The sequence below is a fragment of the Camponotus floridanus genome, unplaced genomic scaffold, assembly GCF_003227725.1.
Source record: "Camponotus floridanus strain SB8 unplaced genomic scaffold, Cflo_v7.5 scaffold67, whole genome shotgun sequence".
NCBI classification, from domain to species: Eukaryota; Metazoa; Arthropoda; class Insecta; order Hymenoptera; family Formicidae; genus Camponotus; species Camponotus floridanus.
The window spans coordinates 537,543-557,013 of record NW_020229835.1 but is presented as its reverse complement, the minus strand read 5'-3'; the positions used below and the strand labels follow the sequence as shown (position 1 = coordinate 557,013).

Here is a 19,471-nt window from a genome sequence, read left to right as displayed (position 1 = left end):
CAGTGTAATAGATAATAATGTAACATGGCTATAGCTAGGCACATACATGTAACAGTGAATCGCAAGTAAAAAAATTATGTTCACAGCCTATCTTATATAAAGCTGAATATAATAATATATAATATTAATATAATATATAATATAATAATATATATATAATATAACTGCTATGTTTCTCTCTCTCTCCCTCCCTCTCTCTCTCTCTCTCTCTCTCTCTCTCTCTCTTCAGCGTGTATTTCTCTTATTTACAACATTGAAACGATTATCTCTAACAAGTTGCTTTATATCTATCAGATATAAAGCTCTACCTACTTTTAATAATAAAGTCGCTTGTTTTTTTTTTTGCCTGCCCCTCTTCATCAGAATGTCATTATACAGATATATTAGTATTAGAGCTATATATGTAGGAGAATTGTACAATGGACAATACATTTACGGATTTAGCTGCAAAACAATATCCTTGTATCTTTCGAATTCCACGAAAGGTTCAAGAGGATAGAGAAAGATTAAAATATATATGTATATATATATATATATATATATATATATATATATATATATGTATATATATGCGACGGATTTTAATATATATATATATATATATATACTTAAAATTATGTTACAAAAATATTTACATATTCTCAATGTATACTCGGATGGCGAACATGAGCTGTACACTCTATCATTCTCTGTCTCACCCTCTCTCTCTCTCTCGGTATCCGATGTTTACGCCACCCGTAGCAATTTATAACTTATATTAGTACACACACGTTTCTTTTTTCTTTTATTATTACAAACTATCGGCTAAAGTACAAAGTAAACACCAAATGCCAAAAATATGTCTGATTTACATTTTGAAATCGCAGCCGAACGCAATATAAAGAGGGCTCTCTCTCCCCCTCCACTCGTCTAATTTTCATCACGCTCTCGACCCCAAGAGAACGTTACGTATATATATGCGCCCAGAAGAATTCCGTTGTAATACTTTTGCAGAGAATACATAAATACATATTATATCTTAATTTATGCCCCCGAACCCCCCCAACCCCCCGCTAACTTTCTAATCACAGATCTTTAATAACTTTGATATTTGCTTAAGAACCGATGATTGAAGTCGATTGTTTCTTCTTTTGTTATACACGTTTCGGAAAAATTCCACGCGTTTTATACGTTTTTTTTTTTCGTTATACAAGTTCAGGTGGAATCTCGATCGCAAATCACGTAAAACGGACCAGCGATCCATTCGGTCGAACGTCAGATTTTTTTCTTCTTCCTTTTACATATTTATATAAATTATATTTTTTAAATTATATTAGTAATTATAATTTTAAATTATAAAATTATGCTTTTAAATTATTAAATTTATATCTAAATAAATTTATTAATTTAAAATTATAATTTTAAATCGTTAAATTTATATTTTATATGAATTTATTAATAAATTTATTAATCGACCGTGTTTCGTAAGATTTCGAATGAAAATTCTTCCAAGCTTTCCAGCGGAACGTGGATTTCGTAGCCGCGGTTACGTGTTCCCGACCAAAGAGGACCGTGAAAATGAAAAAAATTTGGAGACGTTGAAAAAGAGTAAAATTAACGCGATTCGTTGAATAAATTAAGATATATATTTATAATGTTCTCTGCCAATTCTCTCTGTCGAGACGTTCGCTAAATATAAGTTGTTCTTCTCTTCGAATCGATCCTAATTAGTCGTTTTTGACGAGCGAGGTGTCTCGAGCACCTATAGCATAGCTATAATTTTTTTTTTACGAGAGTCTCTCTAAGATTGTACCGCCTCTAATGTTGTACTATAATTAATTTCGCGAGCGACGCGCGTTCTGTTGCTCCGCAGAAGTTGAAATACCTATGACAATTGTTACAGTGCATCGAAAAATCTGAAATATATAGCAAGGAGTATCTCTAACGACAAGTTAGAGATCGTTTTTCTATTCATCGTTGTTTTCCCTTTGAATATTCGCCATCGTTCGTCCTCTCTCAAGAGCCCGCGACAGAAAATACAATAAACAATACATGAATTAAAATCATACAAACGGAGAAAGATCGACTTACGAATTAAAGAAATGCAAAACTCGGCTTCTCTCCTCGCCTTTAACAAGTAATAACATAATAATGTACAGCTATTAATCATCACGCCTCGTCAAAATCCGAAACTCTTTTTTCACACATGATATACACATACATGCATACACACGTAGACATAGTATGTACGTGTGTGTATATGTATATAATATATAATACATAGTATGTACGTGTGTGTATGTGTATATGTATGTATGTATACCTATGTGTGTATGTAGATATATATACAGGGTGTCCCAGACCACCCGTCTCACCCGATTTTTTCGTAAACGCGACATTTTAAAGAAAAATGTTTCAGACAAAAGTTTTGTGACTTCGAGGGGGACATAAGATGGTGTCATTGGTTTGACCTTGGATAGTCGTTTGAAGATCACGTGAAGGTCATCTTTAATTTCTTAAATGGAAACCCCCATTTTTCAATGCATATTCTTATAGCTTACCTCGAGAGCTTTCCAAAACACTATAATTAAGTACTTTTTTCTTAAGTACCTTTTTGAGTTATAAGGCTTGAAATAATTTCTTAATTTTACATAAACCATAAAATATCTAGTAAACCATTCATTTTTCGATTATCTTACCTTCATATTTTTATGTACAAAATAATGAGAGGAATCAATTGGTGTAAAGAAAACACATAGTTGTTTCTAAGAAAAAATATGTAATTTGCAATTAACAATTCCATATTTTTTCTTAAAAACAACTGTATGTTTTCTTTACACCAATTGATTCCTCTCATTATTTTGTACATAAAAATATGAAGGTAAGATAATCGAAAAATGAATGGTTTACTAGATATTTTATGGTTTATGTAAAATTAAGAAATTATTTCAAGCCTTATAACTCAAAAACTACTTAATAAAAAGGTACTTAATTATAGTGTTTTGGAAAGCTCTCGAGATAAGCTACAAGAATATGCAATGAAAAATAGGGGGTTCCATTTAAGAAATTGAAGGTAATCTTTATGTGACCTTCAAACAACTATCCAAGGTCAAACCAATGACACCATCTTATGTCCCCCTCGAAGTCACAAATCTTTTGTCTGAAACATTTTTCTTTAAAATGTCGCGTTTACGAAAAAATCGGGTGAGACGGGTGGTCTGGGACACTCTGTATATATATATATATATATATATATATATAATAATTTTAATTACACATATAAAGTACAATATATCCAGCAAACAGCAAATAACGGTTATATAATTGTTAGTTGTAATTCAATGTATTATGTAACTGTTATATAACATGTAACTGTTATATCGTTGAGTGGGAAATTATTATTAAATTATATTAATTTATGATTAATTAATTATATTAAATTACAACTGACAATTATATAAATTATATAAATGTTATTTGTGTTTTCTGGATACGTCCCAGGTAGCAAGATGACGACTTCAGACGTCTTAATGACGTACAATGACGTCATTAAAACGTTATTAAGATATCATTTGACGTCACTCTGTTACCTGGGGTATAATTTTAATTACACTGGGTCGACATTGAAACTCTAGAAGACTATATATATAATAGTTTCAAGTTCGAGAGCAATCACTTCTCGCTGTTTATAATCAAGTCGAGTTGCAAATGTTTACGATATCCGGTTTTATTTTCTTCCAGCTCCGGCAAATTCGTCGTCCCTTCGCTCCAGGTCTCTTACCTCCGAGATCGATAGACGATTTCTCTCACTCTCTCTTTCTTTCTTTAATCGAGAATTAGCTCTTTGAATATGTGTGTGTCTCTCGAAATTTTTTATTTCCCAATAATATTCCTTACCACTGATTATTACATGGCCCACTGTAATACTTTCTTAAAATAAATATTATAATACATTGTTGATTTTATCTCTATTCAGCTGCTCGATTACTTCGATGGGTATATATTAATATTTTTGCTCTCCTCGTTGCTTCAGTCCCTCATAAAAATATATAAATATATATATATAAATATATGTATATATATATTTATATATTTATGTACATAAATACTTATATTCAAGCGTATAAAAATATTTATTCTAAAATAACATTCATATATATACTTTATAGCTTTGCTTATTTCAAGAAAATTCTCTATATTGAGCAATATGCGCGTATTACTTTGGTCCCAGTGGAACTATATTTACAGCACTGTTATTTTTGTACTCCATTTTCGATGAATCCATAGAGATAATAAATAGAAACTGTTTAATCTTCATTTGGTTATGATGAATCCGACTCCAATTTTCTAGATTCATGATATCGTTGTTTACGTTTTCTTCCATTCATTTTTATACATCAGTCAATCTTGATATCTCTTGTGTCCTGTCGTTATTAAACTTGAATCATTTTTCGTATTTGTTTCTTCATCAACATTGGCACGTTATTCTTCATCATTGTTTCCTTATATTTATTGCTCGAGGATACAGCTTTTCGAGATAAATATATCTAACAGTCGTAAACTTTTGAAATTGCGTAACATTAATATATATAAATGCAATATAGATATATATTGACTTGGTATATTATTGCACATATAATTTGCAAGCTCAAAAAGAAGACTCAAACTACTATTATTGGCAAAATTGTAAAGCTACTATTGTATTGCCACTAACTCCAAATATCTAATTATGGCACCTTTTAGACTTTTATAGTATAATATACTGCCTGTTGTATATATTACTGTTGTGCTTAGGCATTTGCAACAGCCGGTATTATTTTCGTATATATTTCTACTCCCTTCAAAAATATGTCTTTATTTAAATATTCATTGTGATCGTGAAGAAGTATTTTTGTCTTGTTCATTGGAGAAAAGCCGATAGCAGGAATTCCCACCTGAAAAATAAAAATATATTTAAAATTATTTTATTTTACAAAATAAAGATAAATTAATACGATGAAGCAAAAATTACAATACTATAATACTTAATTTATTATGATTGCTTATATTCTCAATTTGACATTTGGACTGCGCATGATTTATTATTCAAATAAATAATCATCTTTAGAAACAAAAGTGTATAAATTTAAAATAAAGATTTATAAAAAAGTTGAAAATAAAAATTTATAAAAATGAATGCAAAATTTTTATAACAATTCAACTATTAAAATCTTAAAATCTTAAAGCTACAGTTTTAAAGTCATAAAGACAATACATATTTGATCTTTTCTACTTAAAACATCAAATTTTAATATGAAAAGAGCAATTCAAGTTCACCTGACGAATATAACGGTTATCTGTAGCTCCTGGACAGATGGCAATTTTTAACTCAAAACCTATTTCGTCGCAAGTTTTTTTAAAAGCGATCCAGAAAGGATTAGAATCGTCAAGCTTAGTATTTTCGATTTTCGGATCTTTCGCGTCGAAGGAATAAGTTACATCTGGACCGGCTTCCTCGCACCAACGTTTTATGGTAGCCTCGAGTTCTTCGTGATCGACACTGGGCGTTATACGAATATCGAATGTAGCCTTGATCTCAGCGGGTATAACATTATTTTGCACGCCACCCTGCAAAGACATATTTAACAGATTAAATTTAGGAAATGTTGAATAGAAGACTGGATAGAAAAGAGAATATAGAATTCAATAAAACTGCAAATTGCCAGAGAATAAAATTCCAAGCTAATTGTGTAAAGTAAGGGAAAATGTAAAGCAAGAAAATACAATATGATACGCATATCATCATCATCGTTGAACGCAAATAATTGGATATATAATTAGGTGAACATATTAAAATACTCACTGTAGAATATGAATCCCAATAGAATAGACATGTAAAATAGTAAAATAAACAACTATCATGTAACAGCTTGAAAATTAAAGCTAATTCATTTATTTGAGAAAATAATCTATTTTCTTCATTCTTCGTGGAAATTCTGTTCTTTTCATATGTAATTATATTCTTTTACACACACGTGAATTTAGTAGAAAATTAAATGGACAAAAATGAAGAAAATGACTCAATGCATAACTTATGATTTCATTCTCGAAAATAACAAATCGATGCTCTTGCATCCGTTGGGTGGGAAAAATGCATGGACAGGCGGTAAATACCTACCGAAATCTTTGTAAGATTGACAGACGTCACTTCGCCAAGTTTGATATCAAGAGGAGTTTCCAGCTTCGCTTTCTCGGCTTCTCTGAACTCCATGAAACGGTTGATTACGACTCTCAATTTCTCCCCAGCCGTATTGTTCAGCATAATCGAGCCGTGACCGGTAGTGCCGGCGCAATTTACAGTCACTTGCCAGGTGTTTCTCTCTCCGTAGAATATGTTAAAATACTCCTCTGGACGGGGCGAACCCTCGTCCAGCGAAAAACCGATGTTCAGAGCTTTAAAATTCGCGGTGTGCACGAAATCCTTCATCCCGAAAACACTGCCAATCTCCTCATCCGGCACGAAAGAGATGTGAATGGTGCGTTGATAGTGTTGTCCATTCAGCTTGAGTCTGCGAATCGCTTCCAAGTATTGTATCCCGACGCATTTCATGTCCTGGCTACCGCGAGCGTAGATATTACCCTGCTCGTCCATGTGAGCGCTGAACGGTAGATAGGTCCATTTGTCCTGCATCAATCACGAGAGGTGAATCACGATATTCTAGTCTCCTTAACGTGAAATTTAAATGCCAATAAATGCCATTTACCTCGAAGACGGGCACAACGTCCATGTGGCTGTTCAAGAGGATAGCCGGCTTTGCCGGTTCTGTTCCTACCCATGTGAGAACCACGATCGGTTTATCGGGATGTATGTGATAGACCTTAACTGGCAAGTCGAGCGACTGCGCTTGTCTCTTTAAAAATGCCACGCATTCATCTGAAATGAAAGATACAGAATGTAGAATGTTTAGCCTCTAGAATCTTCAAGATTCAAACAACAAGAATATTCCAATAATTAATTAGATAATAATTTTAGTTAATAATTAGATGATGAATTAATATCTTATATAAGCAATTATTGGAACAATCTTCTTGTTTGAACTAATATAACTGACGAGTCTTATCTAGGATATTCTGAATAACATGTGGGCTCATAAACTTTAAGACTCTCTAATTTAAATCAATCTTTAATTTAAAAATCTTTGCATTGTAAACATGAGATCTAAAACGTTATCAGGTAGAAGCTGTTATCTTTAATTCTCTCTTATCATGTGAATATTTTTGAACATCTTGAAGTATTTAGTGGCAAAATAGCATCTAAAAAAAATGTTAATCTCAATGTCGGAAATTGAGTCCCATCAACAGCAACTTCATCACGCTTCATGTTTGTGTTTGTGTCTATTTTCCAAATATCTTCATGATGACTAGAAATCTCAATAAATTTTCTGATAAAGCAGCACAATTTTTCAGCACAATTTTGATCAATCATCCCTAAAGGGGTCTAATGAGACTTTTTCCAGGAACCTGTTAAAAAAAAGAAGTCCAGCAACTTTTTTCATTATTAAAGATTAAGGCCAGGTTGCACCAACATTAATTTGGACTTGAGTGAGATCGAAGTAGCCTGTCTACCTTTATCTTCCTTCCTACCTAAAAAGACACATATCTTTTAGACCTTGAGACTAGCCTAGTCTCTCTCTTTCCAGCTATCTCACCTTCAGGGGAGTTTAAAGCTACTCCTCGGGGAACTTCCCGAGGCTGTACTCACCGTAATTAATGTTGGGCTGTACCGACGGTATCCGCAGGTACTCGCGAAAGTTCTCCACAGCTGTTTCGTCCAGCTCGACCCGTGACGGCGACATCGTTCCGGCTCGTCTCTCCTTCTCTCTATCTCTCTCTCTCGTATCTGTCTCTTTCTCTCGCTCTCGATCCGCCTCGGCGTACTCTACCCACGGCTGCCAGTAAGCAAAATGTTAGCAGTCTGTCGGCAGCATGCAAGCAGATTCAAACAGAATATTGCAGCAGATTGGCATCAACTGCGTCCGCATTAAGTTTGGGTTCTGCTAGCAGAATCTGTCAGCATAAACTGACAGCAGATTGACAGCAGAAATCGAGTAGGATCTGCGCGTGCAATTTGATGTTAGATTGTCAGCAGAAACCGAGCAGAATCTGCGGATGCAACCTGATGGCAAATTGACAGCAGAAACTTCACAAGATTTGCGCTTTTATTAATGTTATATAAATGCAACAAAATTGATTATTACAGGTGCTATAGTAACAATAAATAACAATAAATAACAATATTATCGGCAAGTTAATTAGAATTTTCTTAGAAAATGACATATATGTAATGTATTATATCGTAGTTATATCTCATATAACGAAGGACTAATTTCAATTCAATTTAATTAAATTAATAATAAATTAAATGATGAAAGTAAATGTAACTTGTAAAACTTGAGATGTAATTTATTTAGAATTAAATTCTTGCTTTATGCCTCAAATAGGCAGTACATGAATAATTTTCCATTTATCATATTGATTCTAATCAATTTAATATTCTGACTCTCACTTGCTTGTATCAGATATCAGAAATTATAGTGATAAAAATTAAAATAATAATTACTATATTTTTAATCTTTTACTCATATTTACGACGTTATATATACTTCTGACAGAAATTCAATTACGAGTAAGTACAGCTCACGTAGCGGTAAGTGAAGGAACTATCGAATCATGCAAACCCTGTTCCGTTTCTGCTATCAATCTGCTATCAGAGATTGTGTGCGCAGATCCTGCTCAACTTCTGCCGACAATCTGTTGTCAAATTGCGTCGCACAGATCCTGTTCAATTTCTGCCACTAATCTGCTATGATAATTTTAAATTTTAACAAATCCTGTTCAGTTTCTGATCACAAATTATGTCAGCAGCTTTTGTAACATTTCTGCTGACATTCTGTTAGCATTATTTGATATAAGAAATTTTTTATACAATCTGCAATCATACTGTCGACAAAAATTTGTAGCAGAAATTGACAAAATCTGTTTGTACAGACTTTGTGGACAGGGTGGTTATCCTCGGGCCGCTGTCAGACGCTACCGTGTCCAGACGCTACCGTTGTTAGGATCCCGACTGTCAGACACCAGAAGACAAGACGAAGACATCGCGCCGTTAGCCGAAGCGGAGTCGCGCGGCGCGGACCAATGAGCGGCGCCGCGGTGTCGAGGCTCGTCCAATGGCCGCCGCCGACGTCACGGTCGCGCGCTCGAATCGAATGGCGCGGCCTGGCAGCAGGCGCCCGCGCGTCCGTGACGTTCGTCATGAGTCTGAAAAACGAGAGCCCCTCGCAGTTTTCTTCACGCTTTTCCGCGAAGTTTCTTAGGATTTTTCTCTCGTCTTCAGTTTTTATTATTTTTATTAAGTATGGTGATTGATGCGAGCTTTTAAACATGAAGGATTTTTCTCGTTTTTTTACACGTCGAAATTGTATGAATAATCGGAATTCTCAAGACAATTTTAGAATTTTCTCTCTCAAATTCCGAAAATGCGATTATTTACCATTTTTGCTCTCTTAGGACCATTTTACGATCAGTTAGTTGCTCGCAAATTGACTATTTCGAAAATAATCGATTGTAATGGATCAATTTGCTTACGATTCATGACTTGTAGAATGGATCTTATTTTGAAAAACCAAATGAAATCTCAATATCCGCCAGCAATAAATAAATAATTTAACTTTAATTAAATTCGTAATTTGCAGCTTTCTGCAATATTTTTAAGATTCTTTCATCTTTATTTTTTAATTAAATTTAATTTAACTTAATTTCCTCATTTTTTATATGTCAAAATTATACAAATAAATATGACCCGAGAGAGTCGATAATTAATAATTTACTAAATGAAAACGCGATTTCATCATAGCTTTTTCTAGGATTTTTTCATCTTTCTTATTTTTTAAATTTAAATACAAAAAATATTTTTCTTTCAAATGTCAAATTTTTCTGTTAATTTCTTTCAAAATTGTATAAATAACTGAGATTCGAGAGAATCGAATTTATAATTTTCTCTTTCAAATTCCGAAAATGCGATTATTTATTTTATTTTTGCTCTCTTAAGGCCATTTTAAGATGAATTAGTTGTTTGCAAATTGATTATTTCAAAAATAATCGATTGTGATGGATCAATTTGCTTATGACTAATGACTTGTAGAATGGACCTTATGTTGAAAAACCAAATGAAATCTCAATATCCGCCAGCAATAAATTAATAATTTAACTTTAATTAAATTCCTAATTTCCTTGTAGCTTTCTACGATATTTTTAAGATTCTTTCATCTTTATTTTTTAATTAAATTAAATTTAATTTAATTTCCTCATTTTTTATATGTCAAAATTATACAAATAAATGTAACTCGAGAAAATCAATAATTAATAATTCACTAAATGAAAACGCGATTTCCTCACAGCTTTTTCTAGAATTTTTTCGTCTTCCTTATTTTTTAAAATTTAAATACAAAAAACATTTTTCTTTCAAATGTCAAATTTTTCTCTTTCTTTCAAAATTGTATAAATAACTGGGATTTGAGAGAGTCGAATTTATAATTTTCTGTTTCAAATTCCGAAAACGCGACAATCTGTAATTTTCCTTCTCTCTCCTTGAAAATAATAAACTATTAATAATAAAACCGAATCTCTTTGCTCATTTGCTTGGTGTAATTAACATCGATAATGCGGGGCAATAAATAATTGCTTCTGAATAATCGATAAGATAAGTGTTTATCTGAAACTTGACATGATAACAACACAATGAAATATCTCCTGTTATTAGTTAACTACTGCATTGTACTATAATTAGTGCAATGTCACTTCCTCGATTATTCGGTCTCGATAAGGTTTATTGTTACATTTCAAATCGTGTGAAAAACAAGGGTGAAGCGAGTAACAGCGTTAAATTCGTAAAATGTATTCCGATTTATTAAATTTCACGTATGCCTAAATATGAGCTCTTTACACGTTATAATAATATATATCGTGTAGAGTTTGATATCGAAGAACTTGTTATACATTTATTATAATCGAGATAGTACGTTGGTTAAATTATCGTACAGTGTAATAGATAATAATGTAACATGGCTATAACTAGGCACATACATGTAACAGTGAATCGCAAATAAAAAAATTATGTTCTCAGCCTATCTTATATAAAGTTGAATATAATAATATAATATAATATTAATATAATATAATATAATATAATATTAATACAATATAATATAATAGAATATAATAGAATATAATATAATATTAATACAATATATAATATAATAATATATATATATATATATATATATATATATATATATATATATATATATAATATAACTGCTATGTCTCTCTCTCTCTTTCTCTCTCTCTCTCTCTCTCTCTCTATATATATATATATATATATATATATATATATATATATATAATATATCCAGCAAACAGCAAATAACGGTTATATAATTGTTAGTTGTAATTCAATGTGTTATATAACTGTTATATAACATGTAACAGTTATATCGTTGAGTGGAAAATTATTATTAAATTATATTAATTTATGATTAATGAATTATATTAATTTATGATTAATTAATTATACTAAATTACAACTGATAATTATATAAATTATATAAATGTTATTTGTGTTTTCTGGATACGTATAATTTTAATTACACTGGGTCGACATTGAAACTCTAGAAGACTATATATATAATAGTTTCAAATTCGAGAGCGATCGCTTCTCGCTGATTGTGATCAAGTCAGGTTGCAAATTTTTACGATATCCGGTTCTTTTTTCCTTCCAGCTCCGGCAAATTCGTCGACCCTTCGCTCCAGGTCTCTTACCTCCGAGATCGATAGACGGTTTCTCTCTCTCTTTCTTTCTTTAATCGAGAATTAGCTTTTTGAATATGTGTGTATGTTTCTCGAAATGCTTTATTTCTCAATAATATTCCTTACCACTGATTATTACATGGCCCACTGTGATACTTTCTTAAAATAAGTATTATAATACACTGTTAATTTTATCTCAGTCTATTCGGCTGCTCGGTAACTTCGATGGGTATATATTTTTGCTCTTCTTGTTGCTTCATTTCCTCATAAAAATATATAAATATATAAATATAATATATATAAATATATGTATATATATATATATATATATATATATATTTATATATTTGTGTACATATATATTTACATTCAAGCTTACAAAAATATTTATTCTAAAATAACATTCATATATGTACTTCATATATGTACTTCATATATGTACTTCATATTTGTACTTTATAGCTTAGCTTATTTCAAGAAAATTCTCTATATTGAGCAATATGCGCGTATTACTTTGGTCTCAGTAGAACTATATTTACAGCACTGTTGTTTTTGTACTCCATTTTCGATGAATCCATAGAGATAATAAATAGAAACTGTTTAATCTTCATTTGATTATGCTGAATCCGACTCCAATTTTCTAGATTCTTGATATCGTTGTTTAGGTTTTCTTCCATTCATTTTTATACATCAGTCAATCTTGATATCTCTTGTTTCCTGTCGTTATTAGACTTGAATCATTTTTCGTATTTGTTTCTTCATGAACATTGGCACGTTATTCTTCATCATTCTTTCCTTATATTTATTGCTCGAGGATATAGCTTTTCCAGGTAAATATATCCAACAGTCGTAAACTTTTGAAATTGCGTAACATTAATATATATAAATGCAATATATATACAGATATATATTGACTTGGTATAGTATTGCACATATAATTTGCAAGCTCAAGAAGAAGACTCAAAGTACTATTATTGACAAAATTGTAGAGCTACTACTGTCAGTTGTAGAGCTGCTACTATTGCCACTAACTATAAATATCTAATTATCGCACCTTTTAGATTTTTATAGTATAATATACTGCTTGTTGTATATATTACTGTTGTGCTTAGGCATTTGCAACAGCCGGTATTATTTTCGTATATATTTCTACTCCCTTCAGAAATATGTCTTTGTTTAAATATTCATTGTGATTGTGAAGAAGTATTTTTGTCTTGTTCATTGGAGAAAAGCAGATAGCAGGAATTCCCACCTGAAAAATAAAAATATATTTAAAAGTATTTTATTTTATAAAATAAAGATAAATTAATACGATGAAGCAAAAATTACAATACTATAATGCTTAATTTATAATGATTGCTTATATACTCAATTTGACATTTGGACTGCGCATGATTTATTATTCAAATAAATAATCATCTTTAGAAACAAAAGTGTATAAATTTAAAATAAAGAATTGTAAAAATGTTGAAAATAAAAATTTATAAAAATAAATGCAAAATTTTTATAACAATTCAACTATTAAAATCTTAAAATCTTAAAGCTACAGTTTTAAAGTCATAAAGACAATACTTATGTAGTCTTTTCTACTTAAAAATAAAACATCAAATTTTAATATAAAGAGAGCAATTCAATATGCTCACTACACGAATATAAATTTAAAATAAAGATTTATAAAAATGTTGGAAATAAAAATTTATAAAAATAAATGCAAATTTTTATAACAATTCAACTATTAAAATCTTAAAATCTTAAAGCTACAGTTTTAAAGTCATAAAGACAATACATATTTGATCTTTTCTACTTAAAAAAAAAACATCAAATTTTAATATGAAAAGAGCAATTCAAGCTCACCTGACGAATACAACGGCTATCTGTGCCTCCTGGAAAGATGGCAATTTTCAACTCAACACCTATTTCGTCGCAGGATTTTTTAAAAGCGATCCAGAAAGGATTAGAATCGTCAAGCTTCGTATTTTCGATTTTCGGATCTTTCTCGTCGAAGGAATAAGTTACATCTGGACCGGCTTCCTCGCACCAACGTTTTATAGTAGCCTCGAGTTCTTCGTGATAGACACTGGGCGTTATACGAATATCGAATGTAGCCTTGAGCTCGGCGGGTATAACATTATTTTGCACGCCACCCTGCAAAGACATATTTAACAGATTAAATTTAGGAAATGTTGAATAGAAAGACTGGATAAGAAAGAGAATGTAGAATTCAATAAAACTGCAAATTGGCAGAGAATAAAATTCCAAGCTAATTGTGTAAAGTAAGGGAAAATGTAAAGCAACAAAATACAATATGATACGCATATCATCATCATTGAACGCAAATAATTGGATATATAATTAGGTGAACATATTAAAATACTCACTGTAGAATATGAATCCCAATAGAATAGACATGTAAAATAGTAAAATAAACAACTATCATGTAACAACTTGAAAATTAAAGCTAATTCATTTATTTGAGAGAATAATCTATTTTCTTCATTCTTCGTGGAAATTCTATTCTTTTGATATGTAATTATATTCTTTTACACACACGTGAATTTAGTAGAAAATTAAATGGACAAAAATGAATGAATGACTCAATGCATAACTTATGAATTCATTCTCGAAAATAACGAATCGATGCTCTTGCATCCGTTGGGTGGTAAAAATGCATGGACAGGCGTAAATACCTACCGAAATCTTTGTAAGATTGACAGACGTCACTTCGCCAAGTTTGATATCAAGGGGAGTTTCCAGCTTCGCTTTCTCGGCTTCTCTGAACTCCATGAAACGGTTGATTATGACTCTCAATTTCTCCCCAGCCGTATTGTTCAGCATAATCGAGCCATGACCGGTAGTGCCGACGCAATTTACAGTCACTTGCCAGGTGGTTCTCTCTCCGTAGAACATGCCAAAATAATCCTCCGGACTGGCCAAACCCTCGTCCAGGGAAAAACCAATGTTCAGAGCTTTAAAATCCGCGGTGTGCACGAAATCCTTCATCCCGAAAACACTGCCAATCTCCTCATCCGGCACGAAGGAGATGTGAATGGTGCGTTGATAACGTTGTCCATTCAGCTTGAGTCTGCGAATCGCCTCCAAGTATTGTATCCCGACGCATTTCATGTCCTGGCTACCGCGAGCGTAGATATTACCCTTCTCGTCTATGTGAGCGCTGAACGGTGGATAGGTCCATTTGTCCTGCATCAATCACGAGAGGTGAATCACGATGTTCTTCGTTAATGTGAAATTTATGTCAATAAATGCCACTTACCTCGAAGACGGGCACAACGTCCATGTGACTGTTCAAGAGGATAGCCGGCTTTGCCGGCTCTGTTCCTACCCACGTGAGAACCACGATCGGTTTATCGGGATGTATGTGATAGACGTTGACTGGCAAGTCGAGCGACTGCGCTTGTCTCTTTAAAAATGCCACGCATTCATCTGAAATGAAAGATACAGAATGTAGAATGTTTAGCCTCTAGAATCTTCAAGATTCAAACAGCAAGAATAATTAATTATTCCAATAATTAATTAGATAATAATTTTAGTTAATAATTAGATGACAAATTAATATCTTATGTGAGCAATTATTAGAACAATCTTATTGTTTGAACTAATATAACTGATGATTCTTATCTAGAATGTTCTGAATAACATGTGAGCTCATAAACTTTAAGACTCTCTAATTTAAATCAATTTTTAATTTAAAAGTCTTTGCATTTTAAACATGAGATCTAAAACATTATCAGGTAGAAGCTGTTATCTTCAATTCTGTCTTATCATGTGAATATTTTTGTACATCTTGAAGTATTTGTAGTGGCAAAATATCATCTAAAAAAAATGTTAATCTCAATGTAGGAAATTGAGTCCCATCAATAGCAGCTTCATCACACTTCATGTTTGTGTTTGTGTCTATTTTTCAAATATCTTCATGATGACTAGAAAGCTCAATAAATTTTCTGATAAAGCAGCACAATTTTTCAGCACAATTTTGATCAATCATCCCTAAAGGAGTTTACTGAGACTTTTTCCAGGAATCTGTTAAAAAAAAGAAGTCCAGCAATTTTTTTCAGTATTAAAGATTAAGGCCAGGTTGCACCAACATTAATTTGGACTTGAGTGAGATCGAAGTAGCCTGTCTACATCTTTATCTTCCTTCCTACCTAAAAAGACACATATATCTTCGAGTCTTCTAGACCTTGAAACTAGCCTAGACTCTCTCTTTCCAGCTATTTCACCTTCAGGGGAGTTTAAAGCTACTTCTCGGGGAACTTCCCGAGGCTGTACTCACCGTAATTAATGTTGGGCTGCACCGACGGTATCCGCAGGTACTCGCGAAAGTTCTCCACAGCTGTTTCGTCCAGCTCGGCCCGTGACGGCGACATCGTTCCGGCTCCTCTCACCTTCTCTCTCACTCTCTCGTATCTGTCTCTTTCTCTCGCTCTCGATCCGTCTCGGCGTGTTCTTCCCACGGCTGCTTATCCTCGGGCCGCTGTCAGGCGCTACCGCGTCCGGATGCTACCGCCGTCAGGATCGCGACTGTCAGGGTACGGCCACGTGGACTGATATTTAACGCGTACCGTGTAACCAATTAGAGGCGTAATTCTGTTATAGCATAACAGAAGCACAACAGAATTACGCCTTTAATTGGTTACGCGGTACGCATTACTTGGAACATATCAGTCCATATGACCGTAACCTCAAGGTGCAATTTCATTGACGCTAAAAAGTAGCGTCAATGAAATTGCACCTTCAGACGGCAGAGGACAAGACGCCGGGCCGTGATCCGGAGCTGAGTCGCGCGGCGCGGGCCAATGAGCGGCGCCGCGGCTCGCCCAATCGCCGCCGCCGCCGCCGGCGCTGACGTCACGGCCGCGCGCTCGAATCGAATGGCGCGGCCTTGCAACAGGCGCCGCGCGTCCTTCACGTCCGTCGTGGGTCTGGAAACACGAGTCCCTCGCAGTTTCCTTCACGCTTTTCCGCGATGTTTCTTAGGATTTTTCTCTCGTCTTTAGTTTTTATTATTTTTATTAAGTATGAGGATTGATGCGAGCGTCTTGCTTTTAAACATGAAGGATTTTTCTCGTTTTTTTACATGTTGAAATTGTATGAATAATCGGAATTCTCGAGACAATTTTAGAATTTTCTCTCTCAAATTCCGAAAATGCGATTATTTACCATTTTTGCTCTCTTAGAGCCATTTTACAATGAGTTAGTTGCTTGCAAATTGATTATTTCGAAAATAATCGATTGTGATGGATCAATTTGCTTACGACTAATGACTTGTAGAATGGAACTTATTTTGAAAAACTAAATGAATATCCGCCAGCAATAAATTAATAATTTAACTTTAATTAAATTCTCTTAATTTCTTTCAAAATTGTATAAATAACTGGGATTCGAGAGAATCGAATTTATAATTTTCTGTCTCAAATTCCGAAAACACGACAATCTATAATTTTCATTCGCTCTCCTTGAAAATAATAAACTATTAACAATAAAACAGAATCTCTTTGCTCATTTGCTCGGTGTAATTAACATCGATAATGCGGGACAATAAATACTTGCTTCTGAAGAACCGAGAAGATAAGTGTTTATCTGAAACTTGATAACAACGCAATGAAATATCCCGTTATTAACAATTAATGCAATGTCACTTTTGTCCACGATTATTCGGTCTCGATAAGCTTTATTGTTACATTTCAGATACGTGTGAAAAACAAGGGTGAAGCAAGTAACAGCGTTAAATTCGTAAAATGTATTCCGATTTATTAAATTTCACGTATGCCTAAATATGAGCTCTTTACACGTTATAATAATATATATCGTGTAGAGTTTGATATCGAAGAACTTGTTATACATTTATTATAATCGATAGTACGTTGATTAAATTATCGTACAGTGTAATAGATAATAATGTAACATGGCTATAACTAGGCACATACATGTAACAGTGAATCGCAAATAAAAAAATTATGTTCTCAGCCTATCTTATATAAAGTTGAATATAATAATATATAATATTAATATAATATATAATATAATAATATATATATAATATAACTGCTATGTCTCTCTCTCTCTTTCTCTTTCTCTCTCTCTCTCTCTCTTTCTCTCTTTCTTTCTTTCTCTCTTCTGCGTGTATTTCTCTTATTTACAACATTGAAACGATTATCTCTAACGAGTTGCTTTATATCTATCAGATACCTTTAATAACAAAGTCGCTTGTTTTTTTTTGCCTGCCCCTCTTCGTCAGAATGTCATTATACAGATATATTAGTATTAGAGCTATATATGTAGGAGAATTGTACAACGGACAATAAATTTACGGATTTAGCTGCAAAGCAATATCCTTGTATCTTTCGGATTCCACGAAAGGTCCAAGAGGATAGAGAAAGATTAAAATATATATGTATATATATATGTATATATATGCGAAGGATTTTAATATAGATATATATATATATATATATATATATATATATATATATATGATATATATATACTTAAAATTATGTTACAAAAATATTTACATGTTCTCAATGTATACTCGGATGGCGAACATGAGCTGTACACTCTCTATCATTCTCTGTCTCACCCTCTCTCTCTCTCTCGGTATCCGATGTTTACGCCACCCGTAGCAATTTATAACTTATATTAGTACACACACGTTTCTTTTTTCTTTTATTATTACAAAATATCGGCTAAAGTACAAAGTAAACACCAAATGCCAAAAATATGTCTGATTTACACTTTGAAATCGCAGCCGAACGCAATATAAAGAGGGCTCTCCCTCCCCCTCCTCTCGTCTCATTTTCATCTCGCTCTCGAGCCCAGGAGAACCTTACGTATATATATGCGCCCAGAAGAATTCCGTTGTAATACTTTCGCAGAGAATACATAAATACATATTATAACTTAATTTTTGCCCCCCGCCCCCCGCCCCCGGCTTACTTTCTAATCACAGATCTTTAAACTTTGATATTTGCTTAAGAACCGATGATTGAAGTCGCGCGATTGTTTCTTCTTTTATTATACACGTTTCGGAAAAACTCCACGCGTTTTACATGTTTTTTTTTTTCGTCATACAAGTTCAGGAATCTCGGTCGCGAATCACGTAAAACGGACCAGCGATCCATTCGGTCGAACGTCAGATTTTTTTCTTCTTTTTACATATTTATATAAATTATATTTTTTAAATTATATTATTAATTATAATTTTAAATTATAAAATTATGCTTTAAAATTATTAAATTTATATCTATATAAATTTATTAATTTAAAATTATTTATATAAATTTATCAATTTAAAATTATAATTTTAAATCGTTAAATTTATATTTTATATAAATTTATTAATCGACCGTGTTTTGTGAGATTTCGAATGAAAATTCTTCCAAGCTTTCCAGCGGAACGTGGATTTCGCAGCCGCGGTTATGTGTTCGCGACCAAAGAGGACCGTGAAAATGAAAAAAATTTGGAGACGTTGAAAAAGAGTAAAATTAACGCGATTCGTTGAATAAATTAAGATATATATTTATAATTTTCTCTGCCAATTCTCTCTGTCGAGACATTCGCTAAATATAAGTTGTTCTTCTCTTCGAATCGATCCTAATTAGTCGCTTTTGACGAGCGAGGTACCTCG

At 32.7% G+C, this 19,471-nt stretch overlaps 2 protein-coding genes across 6 annotated transcripts; both read right to left on the bottom strand.

Annotated features, from left to right (window-relative positions):
* Positions 1-4,157: 4,157 nt before the first annotated feature.
* LOC109610062 (aminoacylase-1-like) lies at positions 4,158-9,153 on the bottom strand. 5 transcript variants are annotated; one of them, XM_025413467.1, is made up of 7 exons: positions 8,960-9,098; positions 7,721-7,933; positions 7,480-7,602; positions 6,723-6,892; positions 6,137-6,643; positions 5,296-5,586; positions 4,158-4,913 (listed from the first exon to the last, which is right to left on the bottom strand). In XM_025413467.1, exons 4-7 carry the CDS (start codon positions 6,744-6,746, stop codon positions 4,770-4,772), a joined length of 966 nt encoding a protein of 321 aa, XP_025269252.1. In that variant the 5' UTR covers positions 6,747-6,892; positions 7,480-7,602; positions 7,721-7,933; positions 8,960-9,098; the 3' UTR covers positions 4,158-4,769. The 5 variants fall into 5 exon arrangements, with proteins under 5 accessions (XP_025269252.1, XP_025269250.1, XP_025269248.1 ...); XM_025413465.1 differs by lacking the exon at positions 7,480-7,602 and having other exon boundaries at positions 7,721-7,907; positions 9,009-9,153; XM_025413463.1 differs by lacking the exon at positions 7,480-7,602 and having other exon boundaries at positions 7,721-7,907.
* A 3,144-nt stretch (positions 9,154-12,297) lies between these two features.
* LOC105252213 (aminoacylase-1) lies at positions 12,298-16,511 on the bottom strand. The gene is made up of 5 exons (XM_025413462.1): positions 16,118-16,511; positions 15,098-15,267; positions 14,518-15,024; positions 13,681-13,971; positions 12,298-13,078 (listed from the first exon to the last, which is right to left on the bottom strand). Exons 1-5 carry the CDS (start codon positions 16,209-16,211, stop codon positions 12,935-12,937), a joined length of 1,206 nt encoding a protein of 401 aa, XP_025269247.1. The 5' UTR covers positions 16,212-16,511; the 3' UTR covers positions 12,298-12,934.
* Positions 16,512-19,471: the final 2,960 nt, after the last annotated feature.

Bases quoted from the DNA above. Each gene is read 5' to 3' on its own strand.
- LOC105252213 (XM_025413462.1), bottom strand. From the start codon at position 16,211: ATGTCGCCGTCACGGGCCGAGCTGGACGAAACAGCTGTGGAGAACTTT. The intron at 15,268-16,117 runs GTGAGTACAGCC...CTTTCATTTCAG, and splicing joins GCAGCCCAACATTAATTACG to ATGAATGCGTGGCATTTTTA. The intron at 13,079-13,680 runs GTGAGCTTGAAT...TTTATTTTTCAG, and splicing joins ATAGCCGTTGTATTCGTCAG to GTGGGAATTCCTGCTATCTG.
- LOC109610062 (XM_025413465.1), bottom strand. From the start codon at position 7,814: ATGTCGCCGTCACGGGTCGAGCTGGACGAAACAGCTGTGGAGAACTTT. The intron at 6,644-6,722 runs GTAAATGGCATT...TGATTGATGCAG, and splicing joins ACGTTGTGCCCGTCTTCGAG to GACAAATGGACCTATCTACC. The intron at 5,587-6,136 runs GTAGGTATTTAC...ATGTCTTTGCAG, and splicing joins TCAATCTTACAAAGATTTCG to GGTGGCGTGCAAAATAATGT.